General features: G+C 44.9%; 1 protein-coding gene across 3 annotated transcripts in view; it reads left to right on the top strand.

The window, feature by feature from the left end:
* PEX5 (peroxisomal biogenesis factor 5) overlaps window positions 1-19,887 on the top strand; it is a 46,874-nt gene that overhangs the window by 14,107 nt on the left and 12,880 nt on the right. For 2 of the 3 annotated variants that reach the window (XM_056532863.1, XM_056532862.1), the window contains exons 5-9: window positions 2,639-2,749; window positions 4,130-4,229; window positions 4,604-4,694; window positions 8,145-8,264; window positions 13,337-13,408. In XM_056532863.1, the coding sequence (XP_056388838.1) occupies window positions 2,639-2,749; window positions 4,130-4,229; window positions 4,604-4,694; window positions 8,145-8,264; window positions 13,337-13,408 (494 nt within the window). The remainder of the gene's footprint in view (window positions 1-2,638; window positions 2,750-4,129; window positions 4,230-4,603; window positions 4,695-8,144; window positions 8,265-13,336; window positions 13,409-19,887) is intronic. The other variant, XM_056532864.1, reaches the window with a different exon arrangement.

Genomic DNA, 19,887 nt, shown 5'->3' with positions numbered 1-19,887 from the left:
TGCTGTCCATTTTAGGAACTGTCCAGAGCAGCATATGTTTGCTATGGGGATTTTCTCCTGTTCTGGACAGTTCCTAAAATGGACAGCAGAGGTCAGCAGAGAGCACTGTGCTCATGACATCAGAGGAAATGCATTTCTTTTTTGAATTTCTCTATAGTATAAAGCCCCTAAAAAGTACTGGAAGGATTAAGATTTTTTAATAGAAGTGATTTACAAATCAGTTTAACTTTCTGTCACCAGTTGATTTAAAAAAAAAAGAAAAAAAAGTTTTCCACTGGAGTACCCCTTTTAAGGTTAGAAAAACATGTCTGCTTTCTTCCAAAAACGATGCTGCAGCTGTCCATGGCCTCTGTCTGGTATTACAGCTCAGCTCTATAGGAATTATTGGGACTAAGCCTTAGATCAGTTTTTCCCAACCAGGGTGCCTCCAGCTGTTGCAAAACTACAATTCCCAGCATGCCTGGACAGCCAAAGGCTGTCCGGGCATGCTGGGAATTGTAGTTTTGTAACAGCTGGAGGCACTCTGGTTGGGAAACACTGTCTTAGATATTACCCACAACAACATACAAGTGTGTTGCTTTTTTTTTTTTTCTCAAAGGAAGCAGCCATGTTTTTCTTTATCGTTATATCCCTTTAAGCCTATACACACACACACACACACACACACACACACACACACACACACACATACACATACACATACACACACACACACACACACACACACACACACACACACACACACACACGTCTTTTGGTTTGTTGATATCTGAGTTGCTTCAAAGTGGGTGACCATACTAGTGCCAGCCCAACAAGACAGCTCTCGGTCGCATCAATGAAAGTGCGGTAGAAGATGTTGGTTGTTCCCGCTGGGCTGTGTGTATAACCTGAAGGAATTATAAATAAAAAAAATTTATGACGATTAAAAATAAATAAATAACAAATTGACATTTCTGTCATGTGTGTGCCACAGTAGCTGCTGGTCTATGATCTTAAAGGGTACCTTTCATCAAAAAAAAACTTTTGATATATTAATTAATTAGTTTAATGTATGCAGAATAACTTTTCAATTGCATGTTATTAAAAAATATGCTTCTTTCTATTTAATTTTCCACTTTAAAAAAATGACCACTAGAGGTCTCCCTACCAGTCCTGGCCGCAGACTCATGCTACAGCCGGGACACAGACAAGCTCAGCACTGCTCCCTTCCTGTCAATCAGAAGCCAGCACTGTTTTCCTAGCACAGCAGGGCATACTCCTGACTCTGCCTTACTGCATGCCCTCATTCATTATACTTTCTGAGCTCCGATCTTTCTTCTCTCTGCACATGCAGTTGTAAACAGATAGAAGACTCAGAGCTGCCGGCTGAGCTTGTCTGTGTCCCGGCTGCAGTCTGAGATTTAGGACTCCAGCATGTGTCGGGAATCTATAAAAAAGGGCTTGCGGCCAGGACTGGTAGGGAGACCTCTAGTGGTCATTTTTTCAAAGTGGAAAATTAAATAGAAAGAAGTGTATATATATTTTTTAATAACATGCAATTGCAAAGTTATTCTGCATACATTAATCTATAATATATCAAATGTTTTTTTGATGAAAGGTACCCTTTAAATTGGTGCAATTGGCCACTTTAAGTCAGTGAGCAGTGTCTGCTGGTACTTGTGGGAGTCATGTTCCTGACATTGCATCCTGAGGAGTGGAGCAGGAGACCCCACGTAACCGAGACAGACTGTTTCACGTTTAGTAACGCTTCTTCCAGCCGGTATACCTGGAAGAAGCGTTACTAAACGTGAAACAGTCTGTCCCGGTTACGTTCCCCGCCTCCGCTCTTACACCAGCTTGTAATGCCTGACAACTATCAATTAATTGTTGTATGGATGGTGAGTGCAATCCCTGTTTTTCTTGTCTACATTGTTCGTGCATTTTACTGGATTTGTGCACCACCCTATCCGACATCATACTCCGTAAAATCCGTACGCCATCCACATCAAGTCACCTGTCTAAATTGAAGCCTTAGTCTTGTAGTGCCGGACTACTTGTCTCTACAGACCTACAACTATATATGGGGGCAGTATAGGGGTCTACAACTAAATATCTGGGCAGTATAAGGACCTATAACTATATATGGGGACAAAGAGAATCATGGAGTGTGGAATTGGATGAAGGTGATATCACTGATCAGTCACCAAATCTGCAATGTCCGAGGAGATGATGCTGGAGTTTCTGTCCCCGGCCTTTCTGATGAAACATATAAAAATGGTGCCTAAAGGAAACCATTACATTTCCCATCCTTTATAATTTGGGGACATAAAGATTGTGGACACTTTCTTCTTCTTCCGTTGACACAAAATACGTTTGGTGATAATCTGGAAAAAACTATGAAACAATTTCCTTCCGTGTTTGTGAGGGACCCTCCATGAATGTTCAGCTATTACACTTCTTTGTGGTAGTTGTGCTTTGTGTATGGAACACTAGGAGGCCGTCCTCTGTGTATGGGGCTTCCATAATATTTGCCAGGGGCTGTATGAGGTCAGGTGACTATATACACTCACCCTCTATGCCCGCCGGCAGATCCTGGTGTTGCGGATCTCGCCCTCTCTATGAGGTCAGGTAACTATAACACTCACCCTCTGTCCTGCAGCTCCTGGTGTTGCGGATCTCGCCCTCTCTGAACACTGGACTGATGAGTTTCTTGAGCAAGAACCAGCAGTGGAGGAAGAGGACTGGAGCCGGGAGTTCATTGACCAGGCCGGTACGGCATCGTCTAACCCTGGAATCACGTGTGATCAGTATTTATAAGCTGCAACGTTAAGAAGTGTAGAGGATGAGTGTGTATGGGAAGGGAAGACTCAACAAATGACCCTCTTAATAGAACCCTATAATAGATCCAGTCTGTGACAGAATCCTATAATGGATCCAGCCTGCGACAGAACCCTATAATAGATCCAGTCTGTGACAGAACCCTATAATAGATCCAGTCTGCGACAGAACCCTATAATAGATCCAGTCTGTGACAGAACCCTATAATAGATCCAGTCTGCGACAGAACCCTATAATAGATCCAGTCTGCGACAGAACCCTATAATAGATCCAGTCTGCGACAGAACCCTATAATAGATCCAGCCTGCGACAGAACCCTATAATAGATCCAGCCTGCGACAGAACCCTGTAATAGATCCAGCCTGCGACAGAACCCTGTAATAGATCCAGCCTGCGACAGAACCCTGTAATAGATCCAGCCTGCGACAGAACCCTGTAATAGATCCAGCCTGCGACAGAACCCTATAATAGATCCAGCCTGCGACAGAACCCTATAATAGATCCAACCTGCGACAGAACCCTGTAATAGATCCAGCCTGCGACAGAACCCTGTAATAGATCCAGCCTGCGACAGAACCCTATAATAGATCCAGCCTGCGACAGAACCCTATAATAGATCCAGCCTGCGACAGAACCCTATAATAGATCCAGCCTGCGACAGAACCCAACCCTATAATAGATCCAGTCTGTGACAGAGCCCTATAATAGATCCAGTCTGTGACAGAACCCTATAATAGATCCAGTCTGTGACAGAACCCTATAATAGATCCAGTCTGTGACAGAACCCTATAATAGATCCAGTCTGTGACAGAACCCTATAATAGATCCAGTCTGCGACAGAACCCTATAATAGATCCAGTCTGTGACAGAACCCTATAATAGATCCAGCCTGCGACAGAACCCTATCAAGAGTCATCATGATACAGTGTCCCCATAATAGAGCCAGCCAGTAAGGGTCTATTCACACGGCAGAATTTCCGCCTTAATTTAAAGTCCATAGACAGAAATACTCGCGGAACACATTGCAGTCTATTGGAGACTACAGTGTCCGCACGGTCCTAACACCGACTGATTCAGTCAGCACTGGCCGCACTCGGAATCTCTGGGCGGAATTTATTTGCCCGGAGATTCGGCAGTGTGAACCTAGCCTTACAGTGCCCCAATAATAGAGCCAGCCTGCAGATGTTGCCTTCATTCCCCCTTCCCGGTAGACCGCCACTGTTCCATGAAACCCTCCGATGTGACCCCACAGCATGAAGAAGTGAGGACAATGGTCGTAGAGTTTATTGATTCTCTTCTTCTCTCTTCCAAGACCCCCACTCATCCCCATCTCGCTGGGCAGAGGAATATCTCCAGCAGTCGGAGGAAAAACTCTGGTTGGGAGAAAGTGAGGGAGCGATGGCGGAAAAATGGTAAGAGACCCCCCCCCCCCCCCCCCCCCCCCCACACACACACACACACACACACACACACACACACACACACACACACACATATGTCAACGCCGCTTCCTGTACTTTTCTAGACAATTTGGGGGCCGTCTCAGTATAGGGGAGATGGGGGCCCTAAAATGTTCTTGCTACCAATGCAAAATTTCTTGCAGGAGTCTCAGTATCCTACCCACATGATTGGCTGGACAGCATCACATGACCTCTGGAGTAGAATTGCTCTTTACTCCTGTGGGATCATTTGCATTTGCTGCAGGATTTGGGGGTTCACCTCTCCCCTATAGGATGGTCTATACCAGATAACGGGTTCCCTTTAACCCATTCTCCTCCCTGTGTAGGAGTGAAGAGTACCAACCTGAAGACGACTTACAGAGAGAAGCAAAGTCTCTACTTTCCCAAGTCACTGACCCCAAACTTACCAGCAGCCAGGTACAGGGAGGGGTTCAGGGCGGGTTGTAGGGGGCTGTATATATATATATTTTGATAATTTACCTGATTTTAGCTTTAATTTTTCTCATGATTTTATTATCTGTAAAGCAGTATAAATGTAGACAAGGCTTAAAGCAGGGGTCTCAAACTCAAATTATCTGGGGGCCACTGGAGGTAGAGGCTGGGTGAGGCTGGGCCGCATGCGCCCCTCACGTATAATGCTATCATCATTCGCCCCTCACATGTAATGGCCCCCATCATGCACCCCTCACATATAATGGCCCCCATCATGTGCCCCTCACATATAATGCCCCCATCATGTGCCCCTCACATATAAGGCCCCCATTAAGCGCCCCTCACATATAATGCCCCCATCATGTGCCCCTCACATATAATGCCCCCATCATGCGCCCCTCACATATAATGCCCCCATCATGTGCCCCTCACATATAATGCCCCCATCATGTGCCCCTCACATATAATGCCCCCATCATGTGCCCCTCACATATAATGCCCCCATCATGTGCCCCTCACATATAATGCCCCCATCATGTGCCCCTCACATATAATGCCCCCATCATGCGCCCCTCACATATAATGCCCCCATCATGCGCCCCTCACATATAATGCCCCCATCATGTGCCCCTCACATATAATGCCCCCATCATGCGCCCCTCACATATAATGCCCCCATCATGTGCCCCTCACATATAATGCCCCCATCATGTGCCCCTCACATATAATGGCCCCCATCATGCGCCCCTCACATATAATGGCCCCCATCATGCGCCCCTCACATATAATGGCCCCCATCATGCGCCCCTCACATATAATGCCCCCATCATGCGCCCCTCACATATAATGGCCCCCATCATGCGCCCCTCACATATAATGGCCCCCATCATGCGCCCCTCACATATAATGGCCCCCATCATGCGCCCCTCACATATAATGGCCCCCATCATGCGCCCCTCACATATAATGGCCCCCATCATGCGCCCCTCACATATAATGGCCCCCATCATGCGCCCCTCACATATAATGGCCCCCATCATGCGCCCCTCACATATAATGGCCCCCATCATGCGCCCCTCACATATAATGGCCCCCATCAGGCACCCCTCACATATAATGGCCCCCATCAGGCACCCCTCACATATAATGGTCCCAGACAGGCCCCCAGATAGATATGTCCCCATCTGGTAGGGCTCCCCAGTTGGTATAGAGGCCCCCAGATAGATATGACCCCAATCACTGATGGGGGTAATATCTATCTGGGGCCTGTCTACCTACTGGGGAGCCCTATCTGATGATCAGGTAGGGGTCCCCAATAGGTGTACAGGCACCCAGATAGATATTAACCCCAGCTTTCACGCCCCCTCCCATAGACTTGCATTCAGGGGGTGGGGCATGATATCACGAGGGGGGGCGGAGCCGTGACGTCACCCCCGCGATCAGACATCTTATCCCCGATCCTTTGGATAAGATGTCTAGGGGCGGAGTATCCCTTTAACCCCTTAACGACCACGGTTATAAATGTGCGTCCTGGTGTGGCAGTACTTAGCGCACCATGACGTACATTTACGTCCTGTGTATGACTGCGAGCATCGGAGCGGTGCTCGCGTCATACACGGCAGGTTCTGGCTCCTAGCAGCAGCCGGGGACCCGCCGGTAAAGGCTGACATCCGCGACTGCGCGGATGTCCGCCATTAACCCCTCAGATGCCATGATCAGTACAGATCACGGCATCTGCGCCCATGCTAAAATAGATGATCAAATCACCCACAGCGTTGCCACGTATCCGATCATCTGTAATGACAGCCGGAGGTCCCCTCCCCTGCCTCCGTCCGTCTCCAGCATCTCCTGCACTGGTCTGCGATCGAGCAGACCAGAGCAGAAGATGACCGATAATACTGATCAGTGCTGTGTCCTATGCATAGCACTGAACAGTATTAGCAATCGAATGATTGCTATAGATAGTCCCCTATGGGGACAGAAAAAGTGTAAAAATAAATAAATAAATAAATAAATAAATAAAAAAAAAGTTGAAAAATGTAAAAATAAGTGAAAAATCCCCTCCCCCAATAAAAATGAAAATTGTCAGTTTTTCCCATTTTACCCTCAAAAAGCGTATTTTTTTTTTTAATAAACATATTTGGTATCGCCACGTGCGTAAATGTCCGAACTATCAAAATATAATGTTAATGATCCCGAATGGTGAACGGCGTAAATGTAAAAATTTTTTAAAATTGTCCAAAAATGCTGCCTTTTTGTCACATTTTATTCCAAAAAAATTTATAAAAAATGATCTAAAAGTACAGATGACGGCACAAAAAATGAGCCCTCATACCGCCCTATATATGGAAGAATGAAAAAGTTATAGGTGGTCAAAATAGGGCGATTTTAGATTACTGATTTTGTACAAAAAGTTTTTAGATTTTTTTAAGCGGTACAAAAATATAAAAGTATCTAGCCATGGGTATCATTTTAATCATATTGACCCACAGAATAAAAAAACACGTCATTTTTACCGTAAATTGTACAGTGTGAAAACAAAACCCTCCAAAATGTGCAAAATTGTGGTTTTCATTTTAAATTTCCACCCTAAAAAAATAATTTTATGGGTTCGCCGTACATTTTATAGTAAAATGAGAGGTTTCATTACAAAGTACAATTGGTCTTGCAAAAACAAGCCCTTATATGGGTCTGTAGATGGAAATATAAAAGAGTTATGGATTTTAGAAGGCGAGGAGGAAAAAACAAAAATGCTAAAATAAAATTGGCCTGGTCCTTAGACATTCTAGACATCTTATCCCCTATCCAAAGGATAGGGGATAAGATGTCAGATCGCTGGGGTCCCGCGGCTGGGGACCCCCTGGATCGCCGCTGCGGCAACCTGCTGTCATTACTGCACAAAGCGAGTTCGCTCTGTGCGTAATGACGGGCGATACAGGGGACGGAGCAGCGTGACATAATGGCTCCGCCCCTCGTGACATCACGGCCAACCCCCTTAATGCAAATCCATGGCAGGGGGCGTGGCGACAGCCATGCCCCCTCCCATAGACTTGTATTGAGGGGGCGGACCTTGATGTCACGAGGGGCGGAGCCATGAAGTCACGCCGCTCCGTCCCCTTTTGGATAGGGGATAAGATATCTAGGGGCGGAGTACCCCTTTAAGGTTTAAAATGGGCTTGGCCCTTAAGGGGTTAAACACTTATACAGGCTGTACACTCGCAGAGAGGCTAGACGCACCCCTGCTTCTAATAAGTAGAGATCATCCTTAGCAGGGAGCCCCTTTAAGTGGTAGAGGGGCCTGGTGCTTCCCAATAGCTGTGTCCAAAATATGTATTTGTTACCGTTACTGTTCCCATTGAAGCCCATATGACATAAAATGTGCCCCCTACCTCTTATCTGCATGTGTCAATGTCTCCATCTTTCTTTTTCTATCAGTTCTTACAATTTGTGAGGAAGATAGGAGACGGGGAGGTATCTCTGTCGCAGACCCCGAGCGCTCCCTCCCAGACGGTCTCGCAGGCAGAGCAGTGGTCAGAACAGTTTATACAGGAGCAGGTAGTGAGCCGCACTGAGGACTATGGGGGTGAAGGAGAGGACTAGTGACATCTAACCCACATCTCTCTTTAAGGGATTGTCCAGTCTTATGTAAATTACCCTAATCTTGTGTATAAAGGCCCTACAAATTTCTTGTTGTTTCAATTCTTCCTTCCCCCCCCCCCCCAAAGATCTCTGCTTGCAGTCAATGAATTGGAACATAATCATCTAAGCACACAGGCTGAAAACCTGTACAGACCTATTACAACTAAGGGCCCTAGTATACGGGGCCATTATGTTTCCCTGTGTTATAGTCCCCGCAGTCAGCATTAGCTAGCTCGTTGACTGATTGCCTCTTTTAGGGCAGTGTTTCCCAACCAGGGTGCCTCCAGCTGTTGCTAAACTACAACTCCCAGCATGCTCTATAATGTCCTCCATGCTGCTGCTACTTCTGAGGGAGTGCTATAAAGCAATGTTTTACAACACATCTATTGCAAAACTACAACTCCCAGCATGCTCTATAATGCCCTCCATACTGCTGCTACTTCTGAGTGTGCTATAAAGCAATGTTTTACAACACATCTATTGCAAAACTACAACTCCCAGCATGCTCTATAATGTCCTCCATGCTGCTGCTTCTTCTGAGGGTGTGCTATAAAGCAATGTTTCACAGCACAGCTATTGCAAAACTTCAACTCCCAGCATGCTCTATAATGTCCTCCATGCTGCTGCTACTTCTGAGGGTGTGCTATAAAGCAATGTTTCACAACACAGCTATTGCAAAACTACAACTCCCAGCATGCTCTATAATGTCCTCCATGCTGCTGCTACTTCTGAGGGTGTGCTATAAAGCAATGTTTCACAGCACAGCTATTGCAAAACTACAACTCCCAGCATGCTCTATAATGTCCTCCATGCTGCTGCTACTTCTGAGGGTTTGCTATAAAGCAATGTTTTACAACACAGCTATTGCAAAACTACAACTCCCAGCATGCTCTATAATGTCCTCCATGCTGCTGCTTCTTCTGAGGGTGTGCTATAAAGCAATGTTTCACAACACAGCTATTGCAAAACTACAACTTCCAGCATGCCCTGACAGCCGTTGGCTGTCCGGGCATGCTGGAAGTTGTAGTTTTGCAACAGCTGGAGGCACCCTGGTTGAGAAACACTGTTTTAGGGTGTGTGCACAGTGGGGAATATTCTGTGCGCAGCAGACACCGCCCTAATGAATCGACACTATGACCGAATGGACATGAACGCCACTTTCCACGACAAGGCGGTTCCATACGGTATTTCACCTAAATAATTAACATGTTGATTCGGGAATGGAAATGAAAAAAAAAAAAATTTCAGTCCAAAAATCCATTGTAAGCATCGCGCACACTGCAGAATTTTCACAATTTTAGGCCCCTTTCACACTACAAAATTCATCCTTTTTAAAGATCTATTTAATGTTCCCTTATGAAAACCCTTAAAATTGTCCAGTAAACGTCCCTTACAAAATCCCATTATAGTCTATGGGATTTTTACATTATCTGTTTTAACCCGTCATTTAGCCCGTTATTAATACTATTTCGCCCGTCACAAAATAACGTTATCCGTTATTAAAGGGGTACTCCGGTGGAAAACTTTTTTTTTTTTTAAATGAACTGATGCCAGAAAGTTAAACAGATTTGTAAATTACTTCTATTAAAAAAATCTTTACCCTTCCTGTATTTTTTAGCAGCTGTATGTTACAGAGGAAATTCTTTGCTTTTTGAATTTCTTTTTTGTCTTGTCCACAGTGCTCTCTGCTGACACCTCTGTCCATGTCAGGAACTGTCCGGAGCAGCATAGGTTTTTTATGAGGATTTTCTCCTGCTCTGGACAGTTCCTAATACGGGCATCAGGTGTCAGCAAAAAGCACTGTGGACAAGACAAAAAAGAAAAGAATTTCCTCTGTAGCATACAGCTTCTAAAAAATACTGGAAGGGTAAAGATTTTTTAATAAAGTCATTTACAAATTTGTTTAAATGGGCACTGTCATGAAATAAAAAAATTGATATGTTGTAGTACTTAAGTACTACAACATATCTCTAATATACTTTAATTAAAAAAAGTGATTTTACACCAGTTTAAAATCCCTTTTAAATTCGGCCACTAGGGGTCGCCCTCCTAGTGGCCGAATGCATTCGGCAGTGACGTCACTAAAGAATTTCGACTCATTTAAGTCTGGCAATGAGTCGAAATTCAGTCACTGCGGTGCTCGCTCCCGCCTGTCAATCAGACAGGCGGGAGCAAGCGCTTTGAAGGAAGTGGATGCGCGCAGGCTCCCGGGGACAAGGTAAAGTATTATGCCGGGGGGGGGGGTTTGCGTGTTCACCTATACAGTATGCCTCCAGTTTCCCCACTACAACTCCCAGCATGCCCTGACAGCCAATAGATGTCAGGGCAAGCTGGGAGTTGTAGTGGGGAAACAGCTGGAGGGACACTGAATAGGTGAACTAAGGGGGGTGGGGAGGGGGAGTGGGTTGAACGGAGTGGCGGGGCCGGGGGGGTTGCGGGCTGCGCGGCGGGGAGGGGGTGCTCTGGGGGAAGGGGAGTGAGTTGAGCGACGGGGCGGGGGGGTTGCGGGCTGCGTGGCGGGGAGCAGTATGTGCGGCCATCACAGATCCGGTGTTCACCTATACAGGGTGCCTCCAGTTGTTTCCCCACTACAACTCCCAGCATGCCCTGACAGCCAATAGATGTCAAGGCAAGCTGGGAGTTGCAGTGGTGAAACAGCTGGAGGTGCCCTGTATAGGTGAACTAAGGGCGGAAGTGTCGGCCCCAGCAGGCATCAGTGACGTGGTGCCTGCTGGGGAAGTCTGCCTGATAGTGAGCACACTGCCAGGCAGACAAAAAGGCATTTTTAATATGTAAAAAAAAAAATTAAAGGCAGGGAGGGGGTTAGGGATAGATGGGTAATGGGCAGGGACAGAAAAAAGAAAAAAAGTGATGGTGGGAGCTACCCTTTAACTTTCTGGCATTTCCACCGGAGTACCCCTTTAATAACGGGCTATGGCGGGTTAAAATGTATAATGTAAAAATCCCATAGACTATAATGGGATTTTGTAATGGCCGTTTAACGGCCGATTTTAACGGTTTTTAATAACGGAACATTAAACGGATCTTTAAAATGGATGAATTTTATAGTGTGAAAAGGGCCTAAAATTTTAATTTGTTAATGTTTATTTTTTATTTTTTTTTGGAGGAAAGGAATATCATGCATGTCCGCACGGTTCTAGTACGGATTGATTTTGGCAGCGCATGTTGACTTGGAATTTCTCCTGGCAAATATTTAGTAGTGTGGATGGGCCCTTGCGGGGCCCTTATGTTCACATGTAAAAAAAAAAAATAAAAAAAAATGCGCTGTTTAAAATAGCCCGGAAACAGCGCTTATTTTGCACGGAATTTGCTGTGAAAATAACTTCCTCCGAAATTCAAAGTCCTGTTGTTTAATGGGACTTTGCTCGTGGATTCTGTGGGGGGGGGGAATGAACGTGCTCATTCTTCCGGTGGTACTCAAATTAGCGATGGGGATTTTTTTTTTGTGCAAATTTCCGCTGTCTAATCTGAGCAGCAGAATTCCCACTGAAACCAATAGGAGGCTGCTGCCAGTGGGATCGACACTGAATCGGCTTTTCATAGTCAGGCCCATTCACACTACATATTTTCTGAATGGAATTCTGACGCGGAAATTTCATATCCCATACAACATGTTCTGCGGAACCTGTACAGAAATGCATTGCCGTCTATGGAGATGGCGCATTTCTGAGTGGTTCTAGTGCCAGGCAGAGATTCTGTAGTAGGAATGGACCCTTATCCTTGTGCTGCTGATCTATTGAGCTCACAGAGCATGGTCTAAACTGGATCCAATCTTAAAGGGGCTATCCAGGAATATATATATATATATATATATATATATATATATATTCAACTGGCTGCAGAAAGTTAAACAGATTTGTAAATTACTTCTTTTAAAAAAATCTTAATCCTTTCAGTACTTATGAGCTGCTGAAGTTGAGTTGTTCTTTTATGTGTAAGTGCTCTCTGATGACACGTGTCTCGGGAACTGTCCAGAGTAGAAGCAAATTCCCATAGCAAACCTCTCCTACTCTGTGCAGTTCCCGAGACAAGCAGAGATGTCGGCAGAGAGCACTGTTGCCAGACAGAAAACAACAACTTAACTTCAGCAGCTGATAATTATTGGAAGGATTAAGAATTTTTTAATAGAAGTAATTTACAAATCTGTTTGGGGAAAGGGAAAAAAAAAAGTATTTTTTTCCCCCCTGGAATACCCCTTTAACAAAACCTCAGCAGTGAGAAGTATTAGTGCAGGATGGGTTATCGGTTTCTGGGTGTAGACAGGAAGGCTTGACAGCAAGCAGAGATCTTGAAAATGGTCAGTAGTACGTTTGAACATTGCAGAACTTTATTTACATAGAGCTGGAAAACCTCTGATCTTTTCATGGCTGGTCTGCAACCTCTGTGGCCCTCCCAGCTGCCGTGAAACTATAACCCTCAGCCTCCAGCTGTCAGGGCCCAATGGGGGTCATTAAATCACAACAACTGGAGGATGTTGGTAATTGTAGTTCTGTGGAGCCACATGTTGCAGTCCATCAGTTTCTCTGCCACATAAGCCATGGGTACGGTCTTCTATTAGAGCTTTCCCGATGGGGATAAGAATCTAGAACAGTGGTCATCAACCTGCGGACCTCCAGATGTTGCAAAACTACAACTCCCAGCATGCACGGACAGCCAACGGCTGTCCGTGCATGCTGGGAGTTGTAGTTTTGCAACATCTGGAGGTCCGCAGGTTGAAGACCACTGATCTAGAAGAAAAGATTTTATATTTAGATATCACGTACCGATGATTTACTGGCTCTGAATATAAAGCGCATTCTCTCTCTCGCTCTCTCTCAAGCCGCCATAGTTTCCTGTAGTCTTGTCTCTATATACGGGGGACCCTCCTGCCGCTTGGGACGTCTGTGTGCCGCGCTGCCGCTTTTACTTATATGGGTGTTATACACAGTCCGCCCCTGACGTGCCTCCCCTTACTGTCCTCTCCGCAGGCGGCTGAACAGTGGGTCGATCAGTTCACCCCGCTGGAGAAAGAATTTGAGTCCGCAAAGGCCACAGTGGAGGTAAGAATTAAAAATAATTATAATAAATAAATAAATACAAATTGGAATGCTTGAAGCAGCACAGAGTTTTTAAAAGGGGTACTCCGGTGCAGAGGCGTGGCGTGGGGGGTGCAGGGGGGGCCGGCCGCACCGTGCGCAACATCTGGGGGGGCGCGCTCTCCGGGATAGGAATACTTCTTTTTATGTGCCCGGGCCGGCTCCCGTGTGTGGCTGCATGCGGGGGCCGGCCAGAGCATATAAAAACTAATATACTGTATACTAAAAACCAGGGGGGCCTCCAGCTGTTGTGAAACTACAATTCCCAGCATGCCCGGAGTGGCAAAGGCTGTCTGGGCATGCTGGGAGTTGTAGTTTCACAACAGCTGGAGGCCCCCTGGTTTTTAGTATACAGTATTAGTTTTTATATGCTCTGGTCGGCCCCCGCCTGCAGCCACACACGGGAGCCGGCCCGGGCACATAAAAAGTATTCCTATCCCGGACATCCCTGTGTCCCGAAAAATCTTCTCCGGACATAAGGATGTCCGCCGGTCACTCACCATTCCCCGGCCAGCGCGCGTCCTCCTTCGGTCCTTCGCTTCTCGGTTGTACGCACGGGACGTCACTGAGATCCCGTGCGTACAACCATAGAGACGCAGGAGGACCACAGGATCGTCGCAGGAGAACGCGCGCTGGCCGGGGCCTGGTAAGTGACCGGCGGTGCGTCATCTTCTTCAGTGTTCCGGTCACCGCTCCCCGGTCCCGGCACCTACTGCTATGGTCCATAGGCCATAGCAGTAGATGTGACCCCGGGCCGGAGGAGCGGTGACCGGAACACTGTGGGGGCAGCAGTACAGACATACAGCCTCCAGCCATACACTCTATATGGCTGGAAGCTGTATGTCTGTGGGGTGGGGGGAAGCTGCCTACTATTGTGGGGGAACTGCTGACCTAATGTGGTGGGGAGCTGCCTAATATTGTGGGGGGGAGCTGCCTAATATTGTGGGGAACCTGCCTACTATTGTGGGGGAAATGCTGACCTAATGTGGGGGAGCTGCCTACTATTGTGGGGGAAATGCTGACCTAATGTGGGAGAGCTGCCTACTATTGTGGGGGAAATGCTGACCTAATGTGGGGAACCTGCCTACTATTGTGGGGAAAATGCTGACCTAATGTGGGGGAGCTGCCTACTATTGTGGGGGAAATGCTGACCTAATGTGGGGAACCTGCCTACTATTGTGGGGAAAATGCTGACCTAATGTGGGGGAGCTGCCTACTATTGTGGGGGAAATGCTGACCTAATGTGGGAGAGCTGCCTACTATTGTGGGGGAAATGCTGACCTAATGTGGGGAACCTGCCTACTATTGTGGGGAAAATGCTGACCTAATGTGGGGGAGCTGCCTACTATTGTGGGGGAAATGCTGACCTAATGTGGGGAACCTGCCTACTATTGTGGGGAAAATGCTGACCTAATGTGGGGGAGCTGCCTACTATTGTGGGGGAAATGCTGACCTAATGTGGGAGAGCTGCCTACTATTGTGGGGGAAATGCTGACCTAATGTGGGGAACCTGCCTACGATTGAGGAAGTTGGCTCCATGTAGCCCAGTCTTGGATCATCTCCAGGGTTTGGTTCCATTTTGAGGTTTAGTTTTTGTTCTTGATATTTTTTGTGGTTTCCGATGGTTGTGAGACGACATATAATAGCGCGGCCCATGCTCGGTTACTACATTTGTAGATTTGTATTCATAGACCTGCTGAGAATATGGAGAATGTGTAATGTTCGCACTCAATAAAGTGTTGGAAAATAAACTTGTATTTAGATGCATTTTACTTTAATGACATCAGTATTTTCATAACAAACAATACATGTGCTTAGGGGGTAAGGGTAAGAGACTCCAGTGCTAAAATCCACGGGTTAGGGGGCGCAAATTACTTGCCTTGCCCCGGGTGCTGACAACCCACGCTACGCCACTGCTCCGGTGGAAAACATATTTTTTTTATTTTTTATCAACTGGTGCCAGAAAGTTAAACAGATTAGTAAATTACTTCTATTAAAAAAATCTTAATCCTTTCAGTACTTATTAGCTTCTGAATACTACAGAGGAAATTCTTTTCTTTTTGAATTTCTTTTTTGTCTTGTCCACAGTGCTCTCTGCTGACACCTCTGTCCGTGTCAGGAACTGTCCAGAGCAGCATGGGTTTGCTATGGGGATTTTCTCCTGCTCTGGACAGTTCCTGACACGGACAGAGGGGTCAGCAGAGAGCACTGTGGACAAGACAAAAAAGAATTTCCTCTGTAGCATACAGCTGCTAAAAAGTACTGGAAGGGTAAAGATTTTTTAACAGAAGTAATTTACAAATCTGTTTTAACTTTCTGACACCAGTTGATTAAAAAAAATATATATATATAAATTTCCACCAGAGTACCCCTTTAAGCAGATAATCACTTCCAGCGTTTGGCTCCCGATAGGGTGGTGGTCTCCAAACTGTTGACCTCCAGCTGTTGCAAAACTCCAACTCCCAGCTGTCTGGGCATGCTGGGAGTTGTGGTTTTGCAACAATATAATCAGAGATAATGTGCAGTGGGATTCACATAATCCATTGATTGATAACAAAAACAATATGAAAAATAAAAAAAATCTATTTGTTTCTAAGAGAATTTAGAATTCATACCAAAACACACTGGGCCTTAATTTATATTTACAATTTTTTTATTTTATTTATTTATGTACGGTATGTGTGTGTGTGTGTATGTGTATATATATATAAATATAATATGTGTGTGTGTGTGTGTATATATGTATAAATATAATATGTGTGTGTGTGTGTATATATATATATATATATATATATATATATATATATATATATATATATATATATATATATATATATATATAAATTTTTTTTTTTTTAAAGGTCCCAAATGCAGTAAAACAAACTGTTACTTTACCATCCCTGGTCATGTGACAGCCATAGCTAATCGGAGGCCTCGGCAGTCACGCCCAGTACTCCTGGCATCATGTCTCCCGTCACTGAGCGGTGATGCCAGGAGTACGGCGCGTGACCATCTAGGCCGCTGATTGGCTGTGGCAGTCACATGATGTGCCATCACACTCTAATAGTTTGTTAAAGGAGAACTCCAGAATATAAAAATTGTCCCCCATACTGCCGGCAGGAAAAAAATTAAGATGTACATACCCTCCTCCGCTCCCCCGGGGCCTCCGGTAACCGGCTCCGGTCTCCGCCACAATCCTCTTCCTGGTTGCCGGTGGTCGGCGAGTCATACTGCGCTCAGCCTATCGCCGGCCAAATCGGAACTTCCCTGCGGCCGGTGATTGGCTGAGCGCAGTATGACTCGCCGACCACCGGCAACCAGGAAGAGGATCGCGGCGGAGACCGGAGCTGGTTACCGGAGGCCCCGGGGGAGCGGAGAGCGGAGGAAGGTATGTAGATCTTTATTTTTTTTCCTGCCAGCAGTATGGGCGACAATTTTTATATTCTGGAGTTCTCCTTTAATTTACTGTCTTTGGGGCCTTTTCGTTTTTATTATTATAAATTTTTTTTAAACAAGCATAACCTCATTTTAACGACGCTATTGTCAAATTGCAAATTGTGTATGGCAAAAGAACCGTATACGTTATGTACAGTATTGTGCACCGCAAAAGAACCGTATACGTTATGTACAGTATTGTGTACCGCAAAAGAACCGTATACGTTATGTACAGTATTGTGTACCGCAAAAGAACCGTATACGTTATGTACAGTATTGTGTACCGCAAAAGAACCGTATACGTTATGTACAGTATTGTGCACCGCAAAAGAACCGTATACGTTATGTACAGTATTGTGTACCGCAAAAGAACCGTATACGTTATGTACAGTATTGTGTACCGCAAAAGAACCGTATACGTTATGTACAGTATTGTACCGCAAAAGAACCGTATACGTTATGTACAGTATTGTGTACCGCAAAAGAACCGTATACGTTATGTACAGTATTGTGTACCGCAAAAGAACCGTATACGTTATGTACAGTATTGTGTACCGCAAAAGAACCGTATACGTTATGTACAGAATTGTGTACCGCAAAAGAACCGTATACGTTATGTACAGTATTGTGTACCGCAAAAGAACCGTATACGTTATGTACAGTATTGTGTACCGCAAAAGAACCGTATACGTTATGTACAGTATTGTGTACCGCAAAAGAACCGCATACGTTATGTACAGTATTGTGTACCGCAAAAGAACCGCATACGTTATGTACAGTATTGTGTACCGCAAAAGAACCGCATACGTTATGTACAGTATTGTGTACCGCAAAAGAACCGCATACGTTATGTACAGTATTGTGTACCGCAAAAGAACCGCATACGTTATGTACAGTATTGTGTACCGCAAAAGAACCGCATACGTTATGTACAGTATTGTGTACCGCAAAAGAACCGCATACGTTATGTACAGTATTGTGTACCGCAAAAGAACCGCATACGTTATGTACAGTATTGTGTACCGCAAAAGAACCGCATACGTTATGTACAGTATTGTGTACCGCAAAAGAACCGCATACGTTATGTACAGTATTGTGTACCGCAAAAGAACCGCATACGTTATGTACAGTATTGTGTACCGCAAAAGAACCGCATACGTTATGTACAGTATTGTGTACCGCAAAAGAACCGCATACGTTATGTACAGTATTGTGTACCGCAAAAGAACCGCATACGTTATGTACAGTATTGTGTACCGCAAAAGAACCGCATACGTTATGTACAGTATTGTGTACCGCAAAAGAACCGCATACGTTATGTACAGTATTGTGTACCGCAAAAGAACCGCATACGTTATGTACAGTATTGTGTACCGCAAAAGAACCGCATACGTTATGTACAGTATTGTGTACCGCAAAAGAACCGTATACGTTATGTACAGTATTGTGTACCGCAAAAGAACCGTATACGTTATGTACAGTATTGTGTACCGCAAAAGAACCGTATACGTTATGTACAGTATTGTGTACCGCAAAAGAACCGTATACGTTATGTACAGTATTGTGTACCGCAAAAGAACCGTATACGTTATGTACAGTATTGTGTACCGCAAAAGAACCGTATACGTTATGTACAGTATTGTGTACCGCAAAAGAACCGTATACGTTATGTACAGTATTGTGTACCGCAAAAGAACCGTATACGTTATGTACAGTATTGTGTACCGCAAAAGAACCGTATACGTTATGTACAGTATTGTGTACCGCAAAAGAACCGTATACGTTATGTACAGTATTGTGTACCGCAAAAGAACCGTATACGTTATGTACAGTATTGTGTACCGCAAAAGAACCGTATACGTTATGTACAGTATTGTGTACCGCAAAAGAACCGTATACGTTATGTACAGTATTGTGTACCGCAAAAGAACCGTATACGTTATGTACAGTATTGTGTACCGCAAAAGAACCGTATACGTTATGTACAGTATTGTGTACCGCAAAAGAACCGTATACGTTATGTACAGTATTGTGCACCGCAAAAGAACCTTATAGATTACATTCGCCGTTGTGTACGGAAAAAGAACCGTGTATACATTACATACGCCGTTGTGTACGGAAAAAGAACCTTATACATTACATTCGCTATTTTGTACGGCGTAGGAACTGTATACGTTACAATATAATTTTTTTTTTTTTTTAAATATAAGTAAGTTAATTGGAAAACATATATATTCTGGAGGGCATACAGCTGCATCCGTTTTGTGTATTCGTTACGTTTTGTCTTTAGTCTTAAGTGTATAAAACGCATATGTTAAACAGAGACAGTGTAAACCCAGCCTGAGTTGTTCTTGTTGCCCATAGCAACCAGTTGGAGCTCAGCTTTCACTTTTCATCCCTCTGTGGTAAAGTGAAACCTAAGCTGTGATTGGTTGCTAGGGGCAGCAAGGTCACTTTACCCTATAGACCAGTGTTTTCCAACCAGTGTGCGCCTCTAGCTGTTGCAAAACTACAACTCCCAGCATGCCCGGACAGCCAACGGCTGTCCGGGCATGCTGGGAGTTGTAGTTTTGCAACAGGTGGAGGAGACACAATGGTTGGGAAACACTGGTCTATAGGGTAAAGTGACCTTGCTGCCCCTAGCAACCAATCACAGCTTAGGTTTCACTTTACCACAGAGGGATGAAAAGTTCAAATCAGTTTTTTTTTCTCTACCCCCGTTTTAGGGGCTGTTCCCATCCCGATTCGGCTATCCATTTTTCTACACTTTTAGTTATATGTGTCACATATATTCCAAGCGTGATGAGACCACTTAGATATATTCTATGTTTTATAATCCCAAATATATTGTCTTGTCCTATAGATCCGGTATTATAGTAAATTTTAGTACTTTATTTATGAGTTGGGGGGGGGGGGGGGGGAGCCTGTTTAGTCTTAGATGCCCTTTCTGGGGCAAATTCCATATTACAGACTGGACATTCAGTATTCAGGTGCAGTTTCACCACAAC

Source organism: Hyla sarda, chromosome 7 (assembly GCF_029499605.1).
Source record: "Hyla sarda isolate aHylSar1 chromosome 7, aHylSar1.hap1, whole genome shotgun sequence".
Lineage (NCBI taxonomy): Eukaryota > Metazoa > Chordata > Amphibia > Anura > Hylidae > Hyla > Hyla sarda.
Note: the sequence above shows the minus strand (reverse complement) of the source record. Positions and strands in the feature narration are given on the sequence as shown.